The 20427-nt window shown below is 36.0% G+C and overlaps 1 protein-coding gene across 1 annotated transcript in view; it reads left to right on the forward strand.

Moving 5' to 3' along the window:
* PARP4 (poly(ADP-ribose) polymerase family member 4) overlaps positions 1 to 20427 on the forward strand; it is a 106272-nt gene that overhangs the window by 76976 nt on the left and 8869 nt on the right. The window contains exons 31-32 of the mRNA XM_041765436.1: positions 7289 to 8296; positions 10440 to 10539. Coding sequence (XP_041621370.1) covers positions 7289 to 8296; positions 10440 to 10539 — 1108 coding nt within the window. The remainder of the gene's footprint in view (positions 1 to 7288; positions 8297 to 10439; positions 10540 to 20427) is intronic.

Genomic DNA, 20427 nt, shown 5'->3' on the forward strand with positions numbered 1-20427 from the left:
AATAATTTGTTAAATAGGGCAAAGGACTTGAATAGACATTTCTACAAAGAAGATATATGAATGGTCAGTAATCACATGAAAAGATGCTCAATAGCAAAACAGGCCTTCCTCAAGAAGCAAGAAAAGTCTCCAATACATAATCTCCTTACACCTAAAGGAGCTGGCAAAAGAATAGCAAAGCAAAGCCTAAATCCACAGGAGAAGAGAAGTAATAAAGGTTAAAGCAAAAATCAATGATACAGAAGAAAAAAAAAAAGAATATATCAATGAAAGTAGGAGCTGGTTCCTTGAAAGAATTAACAAAATTGATAAACCCCTAGCTAGACTTATCAAAAAGAAAAGAGAAAGGACCCAAATAAATAAAATAAATAAATAAAATCACCAATGAAAGAGGGGAGATCGTAACCAACGCCACAGAAATACAATTATAAGAGAATATTGTGGGATCCCTGGGTGGCGCAGTGGTTTGGCGCCTGCCTTTGGCCCAGGGCGCGATCCTGGAGACCCGGGATCAAATCCCACGTCAGGCTCCCGGTGCATGGAGCCTGCTTCTCCCTCTGCCTGTGTCTCTGCCTCTCTCTCTCTCTCTTTGCCTATGCGACTATCATAAATAAATAAAAATTTTAAAAAAAGAGAATATTGTGAGCAATTATATGCCAAAAATTGGCAATCTGGAAGAAATGAATAGATTCCTAGAAACATAAATTACCAAAACTGAAACAGGAAAAATTATAAAATCTTAACAGAACAAAAACCAGCAAAAAAATTGAATCAGTAATCAAAAATCTCCCAACAAACAAGGGTCCAGGGCCTGATGGCTTCCCAGGGGAATTCTACCAAACATTTAAAGAAGAAATAATACCTAGTCTTTTGAAACTGTTTCAAAACATGGAAGTGGAAGGAAAACCTCCTAACTCATTCTGTGAGGCCAGCATTACCTTGATCCCAAAACCAGACAAAGACCCCACTAAAAAGAAGGATTACGGACCAATATCCCTGATGAGCATAGATGCAGAAATTCTCAACAAGGTACTAGCTAATTGGATCCAACAGATTATTCACCAAGTAGGATTTATTCCTGGGCTGTAAGGATCCACAAATCAATATCCACAAATCAATGTGATACACCATATTAATAAAAGAAAGAATAAAGACCATATGGCCCTCTCAATAGATGCAGAAAAAGCATTTGACAAAATACAGCATCTTTTCTTGATAAAAAAAAAAAAACTCTGGGAAGTAGAGATAGAAGGAATATATCTCAACATCATAAAGACCATATATGAGAAGCCCCCAGTGAACGTCATTCTCAATGGGGAAGAAATGAGAGCCTTTCCCCTAAGGTCAGGAACATGACAGGGATGCCCATGACAGGGATGCCCACTCTCACCACTGTTCAACATAATTCCAGCCATCTAGCCTCAGCAATTAGACAACAAAAAGAAGAAAAAGCATCCCAATGGGGAAGGAGGAAATCAAACTCACTTTTTGCAAACAACATACTCTATGTAGAAAACCCAAAAGACTCTACAAAAAAATTGCTAGGAATTCAGCAATGTGGCAGGATATAAAATCAATGCACAGAAGTCAGCTGCATTTCTATGCACCAATAAGAAGCAGCAAAAAGAGAAATCAAGAAATCAATCCCATTTACAATTGCACCAAAACCATAAGATACCTAGAAATAAACCTATCCAAAGAGGTAGAGGATCTGTACTCTGAAAACTATAGAGACAGAAATTGAGGAAGACACAAAGAAACATTCCATGCCTATAGATTGGAAGAACAAATATTGTTAAAATGTCTATACTACCTAAAGCAATCTATACATTGAATTCAATCCTTATCAAATTACCACCAATGGGAGGTGGGTGGATGGGGTAACTAGGTAAGGGGCATTAAGGAGAGCACTTATGTAATGAACACCGGGTGTTGTATGAAACTGATGAATCACTAAATTACCTCTGAAACTGGTAGTACTGTATGTTAATTAAATTGAATTAAAAAAAAAATACCTACCACCAGCATTTTTCACAGAGCTGGAACAAACGTAAAATTTGTACAGAACCAAGTAAGACCCCAAATAGCCAAAGGAATGGTGAGAAAGAAAACCAAAGGTGGTGACATCACAGTGCCTGACTTCAAACTGCACTACAAAGCTGTAATCAAGACAGTGTGGTACTGACACAAAAACAGACACACAGATCAATGGAACAAAATGGAGAACCCAGAAATGGACCCTCAACCCTATGATCAACTAATCTTTGACAAAGCAGGAAAGAACTTCCAGTGGAAAAAAGACTGTTTCTTCAACAAATGGTGTTGGGAAAATTGGGCAGCCACATGCAGAAGAATGAACCTGGACCACTGTCTTACACTATACACAAAAATACACTCAAAATGGATGAAAGATCTAAATGTGAGACAAGAATCCATCAAAATCCTAGAGGAGAACACAGGCAACAACCCTTTTGAACTTGGCCACAGCAACTTCTTGGAAGACACATCTATGAAGGCAAGGGAAAAAAAAGCAAAAATGAACTATTGGGACTTAATCAAGATAAAAATCTTCTGCACAGCAAAAGAAACCATCAACAAAACTAAAAGATAACCGACGGAATGGGAGAAGATGTTTGCAAGTGTCTTATCAGATAAAGGGCTTGTATCCAAAATCTATAAAGAACTTATCAAACTCAACACCCAAAGAACAAAAAATCCAGTCAAGAAATGGATGGAAGACATGAACAGACATTTCTCCAAAAAAGACATACACATGGTCAACAGACACATGAAAATATCTTCCACATCATTCATCATGAGGGAAATACAAATCAAAACCACAATGAGATACCACCTCACACCTGTCGGAATGGCTAAAATTAACAAGTCAAGCAACTACAGATGTTGGTGAGGACGTGGAGAAAGGGGAACCTCTTACTGTGTTGGTGGGAATGCAAACTGGTGCAGCCACTCTGGAAGAGTATGAAGATTCCTCAAAAAGGTAAAAATAGAGGTACCCTACAACCTAGTAATTGCACTACTGGGTATTTACTCCAGCAATTCAAATATAGTGATCCAAAGGAGCACCTCACCCCACTGTTTATAGCAGCAATGTCCGCAAAGCCAAACTATAGGAAGAGCCCAGATGTCCATCAACATCTTTATGAATGGATAAAGAAGAGGTGGTGTATATATACAATGGACTACTACTCAGCCATCAAAAAAAAATCTTGTCATTTGTAATGACATGGATAGAACTAGAGGTTATTATGCTAAGTGAAATTAGTCAATCAGAGAAATACAATTATATCTCACTCACATGTGAAGTTTAAGAAACAAAATAGAGGAGCATAGGTAAAGGGAAGGAAAAATAAAACGACAAAAATCAGAGAGAGAGAGAGAGACAAACCATAAGAGACTCTGAATCACAGAAAACAGAGTTGCTGAAGGGAAGGAGGGTTGGGGAATGGGGTGACTGGGTGATAGACATTAAGGAGGGCATGGGATGTAATGAGCATTGGGTGTTCTATAAAACTGGTGAATCACTGAACTCTACTTTTGAAACTAATAATACACTATATGTTAATTGAATTTAAGTAAAAAAATAAAAGGGAAAAAATAAATGAACTTTTATCCTTAACTCAGACCATTTGCAAAGATTAGAATATAAGAATATAGACTTAAATGTAACAACTGATGCTAGAATATCTGGAAGAGAACATAGGAGAAAATGTTAATGAATTTGGGTTGGACAAAAGTTTCTTAAATTTAAAAAACTTTTAAAAATTGGTGAATTGGACTTCATTAATATCAAAAACTTTTGCTCTTCAGAAGACACCATTAAGCAAATGAAAGGGCCAACCAAAGACTGTGAGGAAATATTTGTAAAATACATCTGATAAAGACATCTGAAATATATAAAGCAAACTTACAATTCAATAAGAAAACCCAATAAGATAATGAGCATTTTGAATAGACACTTCACCAAAAAAGATACACAGTTGGCAAACAAGTATATGAAAAGATGTTCAACGTCATGAGTCACATAAGAATATGAAAACTGGAACCACAATGAGATACCTTTACATACCCAATTGAATGGCCTAAAAGGGGCTGACAGTACTAGATGTGGCAAAGATATGGAACAACTGTAACTCTCCTGCACCTGCTGGTTAGTATAAAATGGCACAACCAAGGTGGGGGGCTCAGTGAGTTAAGCATCTACCTTCAGCTCAGGTCATGACCTCTGGTTCCTGGGACCCAGCCCCGCATCGAGCTCCCTGCTTATCAGGGAGTCTGCTTCTCCCTCTCCCTCTCCTTCAGTGATCTCTCTCACTCTCACTCTCTCTCTCTCAAATAAATAAATGAAATCTTCTTTTAAAAATGGCAAAATCATTTTACAAACTCCGGACAGTTTCTTAAAAAATAAAACGTACACCTACCATTTGACCCAGCCAAATGAAATGAAAGTTTATGGTCAAAGATTTCTGCATAAGTACTCATTGAGGCTTTATTTATAGTAGCCAGAAGTTGGAAACAACCGTCAGGAAATGAATAAACAAATTGTGATATAGCCATATGATGGAATACTACTCAGCAATAAAAAGGAAGTAACTGTTGATGCATGCAACATGGATGAATGTCAGGATGGTTAATGCTAACTAAAAGAAGTCAAACAAAGAAGAATAGAAATTGTATGATTCCATTGATACAAAATACATGTAAACCATTCTAAAGTTACTGAAAGCAAGTAAATAGTAGTTGCCTGGGCATAGTGAGGAGAGGAATGAGGTAGATTACAAAAGGGCGCAGGAATACCTTGGAAGTGATGGATATGTTCATTCTCTTCATTGTGATAACGGCTTCATGATGTCTACTTAAGTCAGAATGCACCAAATGATACACTTTATTTTATTTTTTAAAAATAAACTCTACTCCCAATGTGGGCTCCAACTCAAGACCCTGAGATCAGGAGTCAGGTGCTGCACCAACTGAGCCAGCCAGGTGCTCCTCAGATTATGCACTTTAAATATGCTCTTTATTGTATATCAATGATCCCTTAGTAAATCCATTCTGAAAATTTCAATTAACTCTAACCAAATTGCCCTCTGTGTAAGTTATATCAATTCACACTCACATCAGTAGCATGCAAGAGGCTCTTACTGTCCCTCCTTAACCCAATGTATCATTCAAATGTTTGAGCTTTGCAAATTGGACAGGTGAGAAATGTGTTAGTGATATTTTAATTTTCATTTCTTTGTGAATGAAGATAAGCATGTTTTCATATTCTTAAGAGCCTTAGATATCTTCTTTTCTATGTGTTATCTACATGTCTTTTGCCTTTGTTATTAGTAATTTTTTTTATTTTGGGAAAACTACATATTAGGGAAATTAGCTGTTTGTAATTTGAGTTGCACAAATTTGTGTCCCACTTTGCCGTTTACATTTTGTTGTCATTCATCATCTTTTTGTCATGCAGATTTCTTAGTGCAGTCACATTTTTTGATCTTTGGGTTTCTTGTTTTTGTTTTATTGTTTTGGTTTTTATATCATGCTTAAAAACAGCTTTACTATTCAGAGATTATGCTTTCTCAAAGTGTCCTCTTACTTACTTTTTAAAATAGTTTTATTTTAAACTGTTTATGCTTTCTTATTTGTATTTAATTTTTCATCCAATTTGAATCTATCCTGGTATAAGATAGGAAGTATGGAACTAACTTTATTCTTTTCCAGATTAGCTACCCACTGTCCCCCAACACTGTTTATTGGATAACTATTTTTCCTCCCATTGACTTAAAATGTCATCTTTAGGGATCCCTGAATGGCTCAGCGGGTTTGGCACCTGCCTTTGGCAGGGGGCATGATCCTGGAGTCCCAGGATCGAGCCCCGTGTTGGGCTCCCTGCATGGAACCTGCTTCTCCCTCTGCTTGTGTCTCTGCCTCTCTCGCGCTCTCTCTGTATCTCAATGAATAAATAAATAAAAGCTTTTAAAAAAGTGTCATCTTTATCATCTACTAAATTCCTGTGTTTTAGGATCTATTGCTGGACCATCTGTTCTGTTCCATTGATGTCTCATTATTGTAATTTTATAAAATACCTTAATATCTGATAGGTCTAGTCCATCATTATTGTTCTATTTAGTTTGTTTCTGTAATTAAGAGAAATTTAACCAGAAAAGTATTGTTTTTAAATGTTATTTTCAAATATGTGTCTTGTTATATGTTCTGCAGCATAATTATTTAAATGTATACTGGAAATGACTGAATGGGGAAAGACTACACTTTAAAAAAAAATAGCTGATTTACCTTTGTAAAATTATAGGCTAATTATTTTTTTTAAGATTTTTTTTTAAGTCATCTCTACACCCAGTGTGGGGCTCAAATATACAACTGCAAGATCAAGAGCCAAGTGCTCTACCCACTGAGCCAATCAGGTGCTGCCAGGCTAATTATTTCCAAAATATTTCAAAGACTTGTAATTCATATAAAACTGGATTTTATTTACATGTATCTTTTTAAGAAAGACTTTTTATGTTCCAGGAATAGTAGTAGCATAGCATCCTCAATTCCCATTCGTTTTACATGTCATTTAAAGTCTGGTATAAAGATGCATTCATTTAGTTACTTTAAAGCTTTTGAAATTTTTTTTTCAGTTTTCCCATTTCCTTAATATTTCTGAACAGCAGAATAAAAGACTAGAATAATTTATTTCAAATTATCAGTTTATTTTAGGGCCAATTACACACTGTGATACTGCTAATTTTAAAATCTTGAACAAGACACTTCTATAGTGCTGAGTTTTCTTTTGTATAAAATGAGGGGTGTTGAAAATTTTAGCACACTAAGAATAAAGAGAAAGGAAGATGTATTTATTGTTGCTGTTTGGGATCCCTGGGTGGTGCAGCGGTTTAGCGCCTGCCTTTGGCCCAGGGCGCGATCCTGGAGACCCGGGATCGAATCCCACGTCGGGCTCCCGGTGCATGGAGCCTGCTTCTCCCTCTGCCTGTGTCTCTGCTTCTCTCTCTCTCACTGTGTGCCTATCATAAATAAATAAAATTTAAAAAAAAATTTATTGTTGCTGTTCTCTCCAAATCTCTATATAAGATTTGTATCTATATAAGTAGGGTATTGTATTTAAATTATCTTGAATATATCCTCTTTTCAGTGCTCTAGGATAAGCGATTATGATTACATGTCTGTCTACTCAGAAGTCAACTATAGGAAGTAAGTTTGATTGTTCATTTTATTTTGTTTTTTTCCTTACCTTATATTTTTCCCTCTTGGACAGCCTTTTTCAGCATTCTTTGAATGGAAAGAAAAACTGCCACAACCACATTTGACGAACAGAAAGTTTAAATTATCTCGGCTGGAATATTCTGAAGATTTGGACGTTTTGGAAGATTTTGGTTCCCAACTATCAGAAAAACCTTTAATAGTCAATTTTGAACGTGGAGATGTGGAAAAGCCATTGGATTTAAGTCGGATGGATTCATTTAAACCACCACTTTGTGAAGCTGCCCCTTTCCTAAAACCGGCTGGTTACAGCATTTCTGCTGCCCATAGTTCAGCCTGTTTGGAAGTTCAGCCCTTTGTTGGTTCTAGTTTCCTTCATCCTCCCCGCCTATGTCATAAAAAGGCTCATTTTGCTTGTCCTAAGAGTCTCAAACAGTTTGGTCCATCTAAGAATGACCAAGACCTTCAAATTGACTTTTTGGGTGACTTTACCCTTGAGTCACGTACCCCTTCCAGACCACCTTCCCCACGTTTTGGATCCTCTGCTTTTTCTTCTCTTTTAGGTGCCTCATTTAACTCCAGAGAGGTTATTCTACCTGAAACTTATCATAGCCATAAGACGGACAATTCTGGTAGCATTTCCCATGGGTTGGACTCTCCCCTGCAGCCAAATATTTTTTTGTCTCTTCCTAAAAGAGTTTCTTCTGCTAGTCCATCCAGAGGGTTTGACGTTCATTACCATTCTGATTCTCCTCTTTATTTTCAAAATTCTGTAGTTCCTTTGAGCACCAGTTACAAGCCACCAATAGATCTGTTTGCTAACACTGAATTGGAGTCTTCCACAGATCTTTCTGCCAGAATTTCATCACCTTCAAGTTATGAATGTTTTTTTGCAACAGAAAATAATGAAACACCAGAATTTCTGACAAGTAGTTGTTTTAAAAAAGCGGCAAAATTTGATATTAGAGGAAGTAACTTTACTGCAAGCTTTCAGTCACAAAAAGATGAACAAAGCTGGACGAATTTTGTGCCTTGGACTGAACTCTTCAGTCTACAAACTGAGGTATTAGTCTAATTTACCCTTAAGTGTATGGTTAATTAGCTTCATAGTTCAGAACAGAAATACTCAAAGTAGCTGGTCATTGAAATGTTTACCAGTGTATTAGTGAGGTAAGTGACTTGTGGAAGAATGTAAATCAACATACTGCTTCCTTCATTGATAAAATCTTGCTTTAAAAAAAAAAGTCAAAGGGATCCCTGGGTGGCGCAGCGGTTTGGCGCCGGCCTTTGGCCCAGGGCACGATCCTGGAGACCCCGGATCGAATCCCACATCAGGTTCCCGGTGCATGGAGCCTGCTTCTCCCTCTGCCTGTGTCTCTGCCTCTCTCTCTCTCTCTCTGTGACTATCATAAATAAATAAAAAAAAAATTTTTAAAAATGAATAAATTTAAAAAATAAATAAATAAAAAAGTCAAAAAAAGTAAAAAAAAAAAGTCATTGAACAATACAGTTGCTTGATGATGGCATTTATCTATCTACTTTTAATTGTTAGACCAAAATATCATGCAAGTGAATATTAATATTCCTTGGTTGAATATTAGCACCCCTGGGTGGGTCATGGGGTAACACCTTGATTTCCTAGATTCTAGAACAGATAGATGAATTACAATCATGTTAACATCTCATTGTGAAGTTCACATATGGTCTTGGGAATATGACTCAACATGTAAGATTGTGTTACAGTTTATCATTCCATTTGTGAAGCTAATAAACACCCAATAAATTTAGTTCCTGCACTGGTACTAAGACCCAGTCTCATGTATGTTATTATTTGTTTTGATATAAAGTGAAAAAAGCAACTTGATTTAGTGAGACTAAATTTGTGCCTCAGTCCTACTGCTTTGTGATTTAAGGCAAGTCAGATAACCTTCCTGAGTCTCAGGCTCTTTACCCATATACTGGGGATGATAATAATGGCTACCTCATAAAGTGGTTTTGAGGTTTAAACAAGATAATAACAGCTGCCCAGCTTTTATTTTTTACCTGAAAGAATGTACATGAAAGCAGTGTTGGAAGCAGTATAGCAGATATTGCTATCTGTGGGCTTTGGAACCAAACTGTTGGGGCTTAAATCATGCCTCTGCTACTTGTTAGCTGTGCAACTTTGAACAAGTTGCTTAAACTTCTCTGTGCCTCAGTATCCTCATCTGCAAAGTGGATATAATAAAAGATTTTCCACAAGAAGTGGCTAAAAGTTTTTTTAAAAAACAAAAACCTGGGGATCCCTGGGTGGCGCAGCGGTTTGGCGCCTGCCTTTGGCCCAGGGCGCGATCCTGGAGACCTGGGATCGAGTCCCACATCGGGCTCCCGGTGTATGGAGCCTGCTTCTCCCTCTGCCTGTGTCTCTGCTTCTCTCTCTCTCACTGTGTGCCTATCATAAATAAAAAAAAAAAAAAAAAAAAAAACCTGGCATCTAGAACTAGTTCAATACTAGTTAGCCTATATCAATGCTTTTATTTTTCAAATTATTGGTATAGAGTCTGTGCACCTGCCTATGACCTTACTCTCCTTTCTGCTCCCTTTATCAGTTGCCTTGAGACCTGGAGTCGATCTACTTCAAGTTCAAGATCCCCATGTTCAGGCTTACAACCACCTTATAATATGTAATAAACATCAGCCTTAGAAAGTTAGGTATGGTGGGAAGAGGACAGTGAGGATAAGTAAAGTATTTTTAAAGACCATATTTACCATAACAATTTTATTTATTTATTTTTTTTTTACAATTTTATATTTAGTAAAAAAAATGTCATTTTCATATTTCAGACATCATAAAGGCACATTTTTAATGTTGATCAAAAGGAATATGCTACTTAAAAGTTTGAGAAACATCAGTTCAAAGCATTCCTAGAAGAAAAAAACACATAACACCATTTATAAGTGCCACTTGATACATAATGTCCATAGTATTTTTTGAGACTCCCAACAATATTGTGTCACTAGTATATCAAGAACTAATAGAACTCATAGTTCTATAAAGAACATTGATTTTAAAAAATAATAAAAATAAAATTTTTGATAATAAAAATTTTAGAAATGTCTTAATAAACTGAAATGAGATCATTGGAAACATTATTTATTACATTAATATCTTATGTATGTAATTAAATTTCAATAATGTGGCTTAATTTTTTTTTTTTATTTCATAGGATGGCTTCTGGAAGCTTACACCAGAACTAGGATTTATATTAAATCTTAATGTAAATATTTTAAACAGCTTTCTTGAACAAAAAGGCATTCGATCTCTGGGTAAGTCACCATTTTTCTATTAATTAAATGGCATGTTCTTAACTGTTGTAAATTTTGTTGCAAACTAGTGTACCAATGTGCTAATTATGTAAGTTATGTGGAATTATATTTGTTAACCATCAAAGGAAACAGAGGACTAGATTCTAGTCATATCTTTATCACTAATTAGGATATTGCCTGTGAAAATTAATTAGCATAAGTAACAATAACTTCTATTTTAAAAATCCAAAATTTCAGTAACTTAACATAAAGATTATTTTCTTGGGACACCTGGGTGGCTCAGCGGTTGGGCATCTACCTTCAGCCCAGGGTATGATCCTGGAATCCCAGGATTGAGTCCCATGTCAGGCTCCCTGCATGGAGCCTGCTTCTCTCTCTGCCTGTATCTCTGCCTCTCTCTCTCTCTCTGTGTCTCTCATGAATAAATAAATAAAATCTTTAATAAATAGGGCAGCCCCGGTGGCTCAGCAGTTTGGCACTGCCTTCAGCCCAGGGCGTGATCCTAGAGACCCTGGATCGAGTCCCACGTCGGGCTCCCTGCGTGGAGCCTGCTTCTGTCTGTGTCTTAGCCTTTCTCTTTCTCTGTGTCTCTCATAAATAAATAAATAAAATCTTTAAAAATATATATTTAATGAATGAATAAATAAAAAAATAAATAAATAAATAAATAAAATAAAACAAAACCACTCTTTTAAGGCCTGGAATGCAATTTAATAAAAAAAAGAAAAAGAACAGGCAGAAGCTAGAGGGTACCAGATCCCTGAAAAGAGAAAGAAAATGAGATGAGCTCTACATTTATCCAGCTGTTCACCCAAAGATGATTCTCAGTTCACGAGACATATGAGAAGTTAGAACTGAAACAGAAAATCTAATAGGATAATGACATAAGGGTCACAATTCAAGGCTGCCTAAGTGCCTGGAAATTAAGGGTGAAAATCCTGGAAAGGAGTGAGCCACAGAGCAGGGAGCCCTGAAATATGCATTCAAATTCCCTCAGGTTGTTGATTCTCCCCTAACCCATACATAAACAGGATGTGACTTCAGGGAATCCAGAAAAAAAGCAACAGCTAGAAAGAAAAAGAGCAGAGCAAAGATTTCAGCTGCTGTCAGGTGTTGGGGAGACAGAGTTCAGTGTTTAAATTATAGCAAATTAGAATCTATAAACATCTCAAGTTTTCCACTAAAACCCAAAAGGGTCAAAAGGACCATAAACCATAATCAAAGACTATCCCACAGGATGAAACAGAAAAACAAAATAGGCCCACCCTAACAAAACCTAAAACAAAGTTTTTAAAGAATACTATCACCAGAAAAAAACTCAGCATTCTTTAGAATAAGATAATGTAATCCAGAGTCTCCACAGTTTTCAATATACAACCTGGAATGAAAATTTAATAACATACAAAGAAGCAGGAAAATATGACTTATAATCTAAGAGAAAATATCCTATAGTTGCTGACCTACAGATGCCCCAATTGTTGGAATTAGCAGACAAGGATTTAAAACTGCTATTATAAGTATAGTAAAAGATTTATCAGAAAAGAAGAACAGAATGAGTGAACAAATGGGAGAATCTCAGCAAATAGGTGGAAACTATAAGAATCAAATGAAAACCTAGAAGTGGAAAATATACTATCTTCAATGAAAAGGTATTGGATAGGCTTAGTAGCACAATGCACCAAAACAAACAAAACCAAAAAGATCATGTAACTTAAATTATAATAATATAAAGTGGTAATAAAAATTATCCAAACCAGGACTCCTGGGTGGCCCAGCAGTTGAGCGTCTGCCTTTGACTTGGTGTGATCCAGGTCTGGGATCGAGTCCTGCCATCAGGCTCCTGTGGAAAGCCTGCTTCTCCTTCTGCCTGGGTCTCTGCCTCTTTCTCTCTCTGTCTCTCATGAATAAATAAATAAGTAAGTAAGTAAGTAAGTAAGTAAATAAATAAATAAATATATAAATAAAATCTTTTTAAAAATTATCTGAACTGAAGCATAGAAAAAAAAACAATGAAAAAAGAAGAGAATCTAGGACATGTGGAATAATATCAAAAGATTTTATATTCATGTAATTGGGATCCCAGAAGGAATAGAAAAATGTTTGAATAAATAAAATTGAATTTTTTCTAAAATTGTTGAAAGACATAAACTTTTAGATCTGAGAAATTCAGTAGAACTTCAGGCAGGATAAATACAAACAGAACCACATTTAAGTAGACCAGAATCAAACTGCTGAAAACCACAGACAAATCTTAAAGAAAACAGTAAACAATGACATATTAGAGTCAAGAGAACATCTATAAGAATTTTAAATTACTTCACATCAGAGATAATGGAAGCTAGGGATGCCTGGGTGGCTCAGCGGTTGAGCGTCTGCCTTCAGCTCAGGACATGATCCCAGAGTCTAGGGATTGAGTTCTGCATCAGGCTCCCTGTGAGGAGCCTGCTTCTCCCTCTGCTTATGTCTCTGCCTCTCTCTGTGTCTCTTGTGAATGAATGAATGAATGAATGAATGAATGAATAAATAAAATATTTTTTTAAAAAAGAATGGAAGCTAAAAGATAATGGAATAATATCATTTTTTAAAAATATTTTATTTATTTATTCATGATGAATAAGGAGGCTCCATGTAGGAAGCCCAATGTGGAACTTGATCTTGGGATCCCGGGATCAAGCTCTGAGCCAAAGGCAGATGCTCAACTGCTGAGCCACTCAGGCGTCCCTGGAATAATATCTTTAAAGTGCTGAAAGAAAAAAAAAAAAACCCTATAAGCTAAGAACTCTATATCCAACAGAAAAGATCCTTTAAAAATAAAGGAAACTTTTTTCCATAATCATAAATACAGAGAACAAAGGGCAGTTGCCAGAGAGAACAGGATTAGAGGGGATGCACAAATAAGTGAAGAGTATTAAGAGGTACAAACTTCCAGTTATAAATAAATAGTCATGGAGATGAAAAGTACAGCATAAGGAATGTAGTCAATAATATTGTAATAACATTGTATGATGACAGAAGGTAATTACATTTGTATGGTTGTGAGCATAGTAAAATGTATAGAATTATTGAATCACTGTTGTGTACCTGAAAGTATTATAACATTGTACGTCAACCATACTACAGTTAAAAAAGAACACTAAGCACAAGGACCTAAAATATACCTATATAGATATATAGATTAAGTAACAAATTTTAAAAACCTTAAAAAATTTAAGGAAATTAACCAAAGACAAACAAAAGCTGATACAAGGTCAAAGGATATAAGGTCAAAATACAAAAATTAATTGTAATCCCATGTACTAGCCACAAATAGTTGGAAACTGCTATTTTAAAATACCATTATTTTTTAAGATTTTATTTATTTATTCATGAGAGACACAGAGAGAGAGAGAGGCAGAGACACAGGCAGAGGGAGAAGTAGGCCCCATGCAGGGAGCCCGATTTGGGACTCAATCCCAGGACTCCAGGCTTATGCCTTGGGCCGAAGGCAGGCACTAAACCTCTGAGCCACCCAGGGATCCTCTAAAATGCCATTTATAATGGTGTTAAAAATATCAAATGCCTAACAATAAATTTTTTAAAAGGTATGCAAGATTTCTAAAATAAAAACTACAAAACATTATTGAGAGAATTCTTAAAAGATTGAAATAAATGGGGAAAATTTTTAATGTAATGGGATTAGAAAACTCATAATCTGGGGATCCCTGGGTGGTGCAGCAGTTTAGCGCCTGCCTTTGGCCTAGGGCGCGATCCCGGAGACCCGGGATCGAGTCCCACGTCGGGCTCCCGGTGCATGGAGCCTGCTTCTCCCTCTGCCTGTGTCTCTGCCTCTCTCTCTCTCTCTCTCTCTCTCACTGTGTGCCTATCATGAATAAATAAAATAAAAATAAATTAAAAAAAAAAGAAAACTCATAATGTGAACATGTCAGTTCTCCCCAATTGATCTATGGATTCAAAGTTGTGAACAACCATGCCCACAAATTTGATAATCTAGATGAAATGTACTGATTCCTTGAAAGACATTATCTGCCAAAACTCACACAAGAAGAAATGGAAAATGTGAATAGACCTGTATCTATTAAAGAAATTGAATGAATAATTAATAACCTTTCAAAACAGAAAGTACCAGGCCCAGATGAGTACAATGGTGAATTCTACAAAACATTTAAGGAAGAAATTATACTAAGTCTCTGTAATGTCTTTCAGAGTATAGAAGCAGAGAGAATAATTTTTTTGAGAGAATAATTTCTAACTCATTCTATAAGGGCAACATTACCCTAATACCAAAACTAGACAAAGACATTACAAGAGAAGAAAACCATAAACCAATATCTCTCAGGAACATAAATGCAAAAATCCTCAACAAAATATTAGCAAGGTGAATCCGAAAAAGTATAAATATAACAATATACCATGACCAAGTAGGATTTATCACAGGTATACAAGGCTGATTCAACATTAGGAAATAAATTAATGTGATCCATTACATCAACAAAATAAAAATGAAAAACTACATGATATATCAATACATTGAGAAAAAGCACTTGAGAAGATCCAACACTCATTCATGCTAAAAACTCTCAGTAAACAATGAATAGAGGAGAACCTCTTCAACTTAGTAAAGACTATCTATTAAAAAAAAAAAAACAAAAAAACTATAGGGATGCCTGAGTGGCTCAGTGGTTGAGCCTCTGCCTTTGGCTCAGGGTGTGATCCCAGGGTCCCAGGATTGAGTCCCACATTGGGCTTCCTGCCTTGAGCCTCCTCCTTTTGCCTATGTCTCTGCCTCTCTTTCTCTGTGTCTTTCATGAATAAATAAATAAAATATTTTTAAAAAAACCCTATAGCTAATATGATACTTAATGGTGAGAAACTAGAAGCTTTTCCATCAAGATCAGGTACAAGGCAAAGGTTGCTCCTCTCTCCACTCCCTTTTAATATTGTATTGGAAGTCCTTGCTAATGCAATAAGGTCAGAAAAGGAAGTAAAAGATATACAGATCAGGAAGAAAGAAATTAAAATTTTCTTTGTTTAAAGATGATATGATTGTCTATATTTAAAATTTAAAAGAATAAACAATTCTTGAAACGTAACTGATATTAAAATAAAAACTTTAAAATAGTTTTAATCAGATTTGCAGATGATGTAAAAAAAAAACTCTTGAAACTAAACAGTTATACCAAGGTTGCAGGATTCAGGTTAATATGCAAAAGTCAGTTGTTTTCCTATAATCCAACAAAGAACAAATGGAATTTGAAATTAAAAACACAATATCATTTATATTAGCACTCTCAAAAGTTAAACAATTAATTATAAATGTAACAAAATATATATAAGAGCTATATGAAGAAAACTACAAATCTGATCAATGAAATCAGAGAAGAGCTAAATAAATGGATTGATATTCCAGGTTCATGGATAGGAAAACTCAATATTGTCAAGCTTGATCTACAGATTTAATGGAATACCAGTCAAAATCCCAGCAATGATTTTATGAATATGGACAAACTGATTCTAAAGTTTATGTGGAGAGGCAAAAGACCTAGAATAGCCAAAACAATTTTGAAGAAGAAAGTTGGAGGGGCACCTGGGTGGCTCCATCAGTTAAGCGTTTGCCTTCTGCTTAGGTCATGATCTCAGGGTCCTGGGATGAAGCCCCATGTCGGGGGGGGGGGGGGGGGGGCATGTTCAGCAGAGAGTCTACTTCTCCGTCTGCCCATCCCCCCTGCTCATGTTGCTATCTCTCTCTCTCTCAGGTAAACAAATAAAATCTTTAAAAAAATGAAAGTTGGAGAACTAATGCTATGCAACTTTAAGACTTACTGTAAAGCTACAGTAATCGAGACAGTGTGGTATTGATGACATTATAGACAAATTGATCAACAGAAGAGCAAGCTCAGAAAGAGATACACATTTGATACAAATTGACTAGCTGATTTTAAAATTTATATGAAAATGCAAAAGAACTTAGAATAGCCAACATAATCTTGCAGTAGAAGATGACAGTAGGAGTACACAAGTTACCTGAATTTTAAGACTATAATCCTATAGTATGGTATTGACACAAAAATAGATAAGTAGGCTAATGGAACACAATAGAAAGTTCAGATAGAGAGATGCCTGGGTGGCTTAGTGCTTGAGTGTCTGTCTTCGGCTCTGGGGTGATCCCAGGATCCGGGATCGAGTACCACAACAAGCTCCCTGCAAGGAGCCTGCTTCTCCCTCTGCCTGTGTCTGCCTCTCTGTGTGTGTGTGTGTATTTCATGAATAAATAAATAAATCTTTAAAAAAAAAGAAAGTTCAGATAGAGACTTGCATATTTAGTCAATGCAAGTCTTCTGCAAAGACACCAATGAAATTAATGATAAAGGAAAGACTGTTCAAAACTGATAGAAAAATTGGATTTTCAAATGGAAAAAAAAAAGCCTCAACCCTTACTTCATGCCATACTCAAAAATTAATTTGAGATGGAACATATACCTAAATGTAAAACTATAATACCTCTAGAGGATAGAGGAAAACTGGAAAATTTACAAATATGTGGAGATTAAACATGTTACTGAACAACCAATAGGTCAAAGAAATCAAAAGAGAAATTTAAAAATACCTTGAGCATCAAATCAGAAAGGAAGAAGTACAACCTGTCTCTATTGGCAAATGATATGATAGTATACATAGAAAACCCTAAAGACTACAAAAAAACTGTTAGAATTAATAAACAAATTCAGGAAAATTGCAGGATATAAAATCAGTGCACAAAATTAGTTGTGCACTAATAATGAACTATCAGAAAAAGAAATTAAGATAATAATCCTGGTTACAATTGTATCAGAAAGAATAAGATATCTAGGAACAAAATATAACCAAGGAGGTAAAAGACCTGTACATAAAACCTATAAGATATTAGAAATTGACACAAATAAATAGAAAAATATTTCATGCTCTTGGATGGGGAATATTGCTTAAATGTTCATACTACCCAAAGCAATCTACAGATTAGGTAATCCTTATCAAAATTCCAATGACATTCTTGACAGAAATAGAGCAAACAATCCTAAAATTTGTACAGAACCACAAATGCACACACACACAAAGCAAAAAATAAAATAAAATAAAAATTCCAAAAGAAGTCCATTTTTTTAAAAAAAAGATTACTAAAAATCACAAAGTTCTTGCATGACTGAGCAAAAAAGAGAGAAAGAAAGCATATAAACAATACTCAGAATAAAAGGGGGTACTTAATGAAAGGTGGTAGAGAGATTTAAAACATAACAAGAACTTATGAACAGCCTGATGCCAATAAGGCTTTAAACTTAGATGAATTTTTAGAAAAAAATAAATTTTTTACACCCAGCTAAAGAAAAAATAGAAAGGCTGAATCATTCTGTAATGATTAAAGAAATTAATTTAGGAATGCCTGGGTGCCTCCCTGCGAGGAGCCTGCTTCTCCCTCTGCCTATGTCTCTGCCTTCTCTGTGTCTCTCCTGAATAAATAAATAAAATCTAAAAAAAAAAATAGTTTAAAACCTTCCAACAAAAAAAACAACACTAGGTTGAAATGGTTTTATCATCTTCTACCAAATATTCAAAGAACAGATAATTTCAACCTAATACAAAATATTGAAGAGTTTAGGAAAAATCTGAGAATACCTATCAGCTTATTTTGCTAGCATAATTTAATAGCAAATATGACAAGGATTGCAATAGTAACCAAAAGAATAAAATACTTAGGAGTAAATTGAGCAAAAGATATGCAAGACTTGCACCATTAAAACTATAAGACATTAATGTGATATATACCTACAATGGATATTATTCAGCCTTAAAAAGGAAGGAATTCTAATCCATGCCACAACATGGGTAGGCCTCAAGAACATGATGCTAAATGAAACAAGCCAGTCACAAAAAGACAAATACTTTATGATTCTACTTTCATGAGATGCCAAGAACAGTCAATTTCATAGAGACAGAAAGTAGAATGGTGGTTGTCAGGGGCTGAGAGGAGTAGGGAATGGGAGAGTTAGTATTTAATAGGGACAGAGTTACAGTTTAACAAAATGAGAAGCATTCCAGAGATAAATGGTGGTGACAGTAGCAAAACAATGTGAATGTACTTAATAGCACTGAACTGTATACTTTAAAATGGTTAAAATGGTATGTTTTATGTTATGTGTATTTTACTACAATTCTTTAAAACAAATATAATACATTAAGTGGGTAGTTCATACTTGGGTGTTTGTTATATTATTTATACCCTACAAATATATTGTTGTCTGTTGTATCTACTGAATATTTAATTGAAAAAAAAAACTAAGTGTAGGGATGCCTGGCTGGCTCAGCTGTTGAGCATCTGCCTTTGGCTTGTGTTGTAGTCCCCACGGTCCCAGGATCAAGTCCTGCATTGGGTTTCTTGCATGGAGCCTGCTTCTCCCTCTGCCTGTATCTCTGCCTCTCTCTCCCTCTCTTTCTCTCTCTCTCTCTCTCTCTCTCTCTCTGTCTCTCTGAATAAATAAACAAAATCTTAAAAAAAAAAAAAAAGTGGGCAGCCCGGGTGGCTCAGCGGTTTAGTGCCACCTTTCGCCCAGTGTGTGATCCTGGAGGCCTGGGATCGAGTCCCGCATTGGGCTCCCTGTACGGAGCCTGCTTCTCCCTCTGCCTGTGTCTCTGCCTCTCTCTGCAGAGAGAGAGTCTCTGTGTCTCTCATGAATAAATAAAATCTTAAAAAAGTATGTGCATACTTGGGAATATTTGAAATTCATAAGAAACGTTGGGCTTTAGTGATGAATTAAATGTGGAAAGTTGAAGGAGAAGGACATTTTCTGGATTGAGCATGAGAAGGGAAAGCAACTGTAGACTGAATAATTGTGTTATGTTTTGGACTTTTAAAGTTGGAGATTCCTAGCAGACATTGGAAAGAAATACCTACTTGGTTCCATGATGCTAGAGCTCAGAAAGAGGGCAGAATTGAAAAAAACTTTGAGAGAACTATCATTATTTAAAGCTGTGGACCATGGGCATGTATGACATCACCTAAAGAAAGAGGATCGCTAGTACAGGGAAGAGGGCTTAAGGCCATCCTTGGGCATGCTAATATTTAGTGGTCAGACAGGACAGGAACGAGCAAAGACATTGAGACGAAATGGCCAGAGAAATAAGAGGAAAGCTAGAAAGTACGGCATCACAAGTGCCAACAGGTGAGCTCCCTTTTTTTTATTTTTTTATTTTTTTTATTTTATTTTTTTATTTTTTTTAATTAATTTTTATTGGTGTTCAATTTACCAACATACAGAAAAACACCCAGTGCTCATCCCGTCAAGTGTCCGCCTCAGTGCCCGTCACCCATTCCCCTCCAACACCCGCCCTCCTCCCCTTCCACCACCCCTAGTTCGTTTCCCAGGGTTAGGAGTCTTTATGTTCTGTCTCCCTTCCTGATATTTCCCAACATTTCTTTTCCCTTCCTTTATATTCCCTTTCACTATTATTTATATTCCCCAAATGAATGAGAACATACACTGTTTGTCCTTCTCCGATTGACTTATTTCACTCAGCATAATACCCTCTAGTTCCATCCACGTTGAAACAAATGGTGGGTATTTGTCGTTTCTAATTGCTGAGTAATATTCCATTGTATACATAAACCACATCTTCTTTATCCATTCATCTTTCGATGGACACCGAGGCTCCTTCCACAGTTTGGCTATTGTGGCCATTGCTGCTAGAAACATCGGGGTGCAGGTGTCCCGACGTTTCATTGCATCTGAATCTTTGGGGTAAATCCCCAACAGTGCAATTGCTGGGTCGTAGGGCAGGTCTATTTTTAACTCTTTGAGGAACCTCCACACAGTTTTCCAGAGTGGTTGCACCAGTTCACATTCCCACCAACAGTGTAAG

This window comes from Vulpes lagopus, chromosome 8 (assembly GCF_018345385.1).
Source record: "Vulpes lagopus strain Blue_001 chromosome 8, ASM1834538v1, whole genome shotgun sequence".
NCBI classification, from domain to species: Eukaryota; Metazoa; Chordata; class Mammalia; order Carnivora; family Canidae; genus Vulpes; species Vulpes lagopus.